At 51.6% G+C, this 2,760-nt stretch overlaps 1 protein-coding gene across 1 annotated transcript in view; it reads left to right on the top strand.

Annotated features, from left to right (window-relative positions):
• The window catches only part of LOC109370169 (zinc finger CCCH domain-containing protein 11A-like), a 129,935-nt gene extending 127,181 nt beyond the window's left edge, over positions 1–2,754 (top strand). Inside the window, exons 2-6 of the mRNA XM_019620588.2 lie at positions 500–669; positions 873–992; positions 1,746–1,869; positions 2,211–2,297; positions 2,386–2,754. Coding sequence (XP_019476133.1) covers positions 616–669; positions 873–992; positions 1,746–1,869; positions 2,211–2,297; positions 2,386–2,540 — 540 coding nt within the window. The 5' untranslated portion in view covers positions 500–615 and the 3' untranslated portion in view covers positions 2,541–2,754. The remainder of the gene's footprint in view (positions 1–499; positions 670–872; positions 993–1,745; positions 1,870–2,210; positions 2,298–2,385) is intronic.
• Positions 2,755–2,760: the final 6 nt, after the last annotated feature.

The raw sequence follows: 2,760 nt of genomic DNA, 5'->3' as shown, positions 1-2,760 counted from the left end.
GTGCCACAGCCGTGAGCGCTGCGCAGGAGTGTGGACACGCTGCGTGAGCTCTCGTCCCGGCTGGCAGTGATAGTGGTGGTGGCTGACGGGTGCTGCCCGCTCTCGCTGACGGTGCTGCTCAGCCATTGTCTGGTGTGTTAGCTGGAAGGGAGAAGGACTGCAGCTGTGCCTGGTAAGCCAGAACTGTACGTTTGTCAAACATGTGAGTCGCACCAGTGCATCCATTGCAGCTGCAGCAAGAGAAGATGAAGGGAGTCTTTTTCATGTCAGGAACGCAACATGTGTGCTGCAGGGTATATAACTGGTGATGAGATGGAGGACAGTACTTGCTGGGAGAAGCCGTGGCAGTTAGACACAAGTTGGATCTAGACTTGGCACAGTTCTTGCAGCCAGCTGCTTCGGAGACGTTGCCCGCCTCGAGAGTCTATACGGCATAAAAGAAGAAAGCTGGGAAAATGCTTAATCCTCATGATTCTGCCCTTGTTGATGCCTCCTGTAGGGTTCCTGTCCGAGAGGACGTTTTGGGGATCCAAGCAGTTCAAGACTGCAGCCGGCTCTTTCCAAGAGCGGGGAATTCCTTTGGAGACAACTCAGACTTGCTCTGAGAAGTTCCCCATGGCTCAGCAAGGAGACGACTGCTACTACTATTTCTACTCCGTCTGTCTGAAGGTACGGTTGGCTGTCTTTTGCCTGGATTTTCTTCCCTTCCCACACTTTTCAGAGAAAGCGGTGGAGCAGTGGGGACCTGCTGGTGATGCGTTACCTTCATCAGCAGTGGGATTGTGCGCTCGCTGCTAACAACCTGGGCTAACAGCACGGACACGTTTCAGGCTGTACTCTTATTTTCCTGTGTGGCTTCCTTTTGCTTGCAGGGAGACAGCTGTCCCTTCCGCCACTGTGAAGCGGCTCTGGGGAGTGAACGAGTCTGCCGACTGTGGGTGCAGGGTTGCTGTTTCCGGAATGACTGCAAGTTCAGACACATGAAAATTGATGTGAGTGTTTGCCTAAAGATGTGCTCTCCTAGATAGTCCACAAAACCACTGTTCATTGCTGTAGGAGGGCTGAATGCACTGCTGCAGGCTAGATACATTTGCTGTGAACATCGTACCGGTTTCTGTTTCTAGAGGAGACTGGGAGGAGGTAGGGGGAAGAGAATTCAATGCCTTAGGTATACCTTAGCCAGAGACGATCGCATTAGGTGCCAAAGGCATTTCCTCCCCAGGTACAAAAAGACCGCATTGCACAGGCACCTTAATCTGCTGGAGCAGGGTGGCAGGAAAGAGCGGGCACTGCCCTCCTGCCAGCGGGGCTTGGTTCTGCTCTATCACGCCTGCTGTGTCCTGGATTTCTTCAGAGCAGTTTGTTTTGCTGCTTGGAGTAGAGAAGGGTGGGGCAAGAAATGATGGTAAAGAGCTAAGGCTTGGTCCAGTCATTTCTGACGCACTAAACCACGACATCTGAAGGCACTGTATCTCCCAAATAATGGTAGCATTTTGCAGGTGCGTTGGTTTCAGCCCCCGAACTGAGAGCACGTGTCTGCTCTACCTGAAGGATAAGGAAGCAAAATATGCCGAGCGGTTACAGCTCATGCAGATGTTGAGAACATGCTCCCAGGTGTTTCCTTTCGGGATAAATGATGCTTCAGCACTGCGACAGACCTATCTCAGGCACAACCTGGAGCGTGGCATCTCTTTGCAAACCTCCTCTGCCTGTTTCCGTGACCCTTCCTTCCTTTCTCTCTTCAGAAGAAGCGCAGTGAGATTCCCTGCTATTGGGAGAATCAGCCGGGAGGCTGTCAGAAAGCCCACTGCCCTTTTCTTCACCTGAAGGAATGCGGTGGGAACGCACCGACCGTACCACCAAGCAACGGTGAGTTCCTGGTGGCATGAAGCATGAAAGACTTAATTATGAATATTACTTCTGAGCGGGTGCAGGATGTCAGGTAACCATTCACTGGGGAGGGCAGGGAAGAGTCCTGATAAGTGAAATATTGGTTTGCGTTTTGGCTGTCAGAATGGGGGTGGGTTTTTTTCTGGAGAGAGGTAAATGCATTGCAGGTCTGTGCTGACTGCAGAAATGGCACAACAGCTTATCAGCAGAAAGGCAAATGTAAGAAACCATGCTTGAAAATTGGAAGCTTGTGGCTGACTGTGCTGAAACCTTCCTCCAAACAGATGCTCTTCAATTATTTCTTGTCTTCTTTCTGCCAGAAGCTGACCCGAGCGGCCTTCCTCTGAACAGCGGCCTTGCAGAAAGCCTGGAGAACCAGACAGAGGTTGAGGAGGCACCAGAGACAGGTACAGATACTGAACAGGCATCTGGGTTGGATGCGCTGTCTTTCTCCTCAGATTTTCTGATTGTTCTCTCCTGGACTGTTCTCTGCAGTTGACATCCCAGCTTCCTCCCATGGCCCGGCTGCAACAAAACGCAAGCGATCTGAGGAGACGGGCAAAGCAAGGGAATTGCCTCGCAAGAAGAGAGTCAAGGGTGAGCACAAGGAGCTTGTTACAGTGCCTCAGCACAGTAATGCTGTCACTTAGCATTGTTCTGGGTCAGTTTTCCTTGCCCTGGACTATTACTGAGTGCAGCTCCTGGGTTTCTTCGTTCCTTTCGATGTGCTGTGGGTAGACAGAGAGCACTGTGTGGGAATGATACGAGAACGTGGATTTCTCTGGAGGCACAGCAATCTCTTCCTTTTACTCCAGATGGACGCAAGGTGCGCGGGAGGCCTATTGACTGGAAGACCACCTTCCCCACAAT

The sequence above is a fragment of the Meleagris gallopavo genome, chromosome 16, assembly GCF_000146605.3.
Source record: "Meleagris gallopavo isolate NT-WF06-2002-E0010 breed Aviagen turkey brand Nicholas breeding stock chromosome 16, Turkey_5.1, whole genome shotgun sequence".
Taxonomy (NCBI): domain Eukaryota; kingdom Metazoa; phylum Chordata; class Aves; order Galliformes; family Phasianidae; genus Meleagris; species Meleagris gallopavo.
The sequence above is the reverse complement of the archived record's forward strand: the minus strand, read 5'-3'. Positions and strand labels throughout refer to the sequence as shown.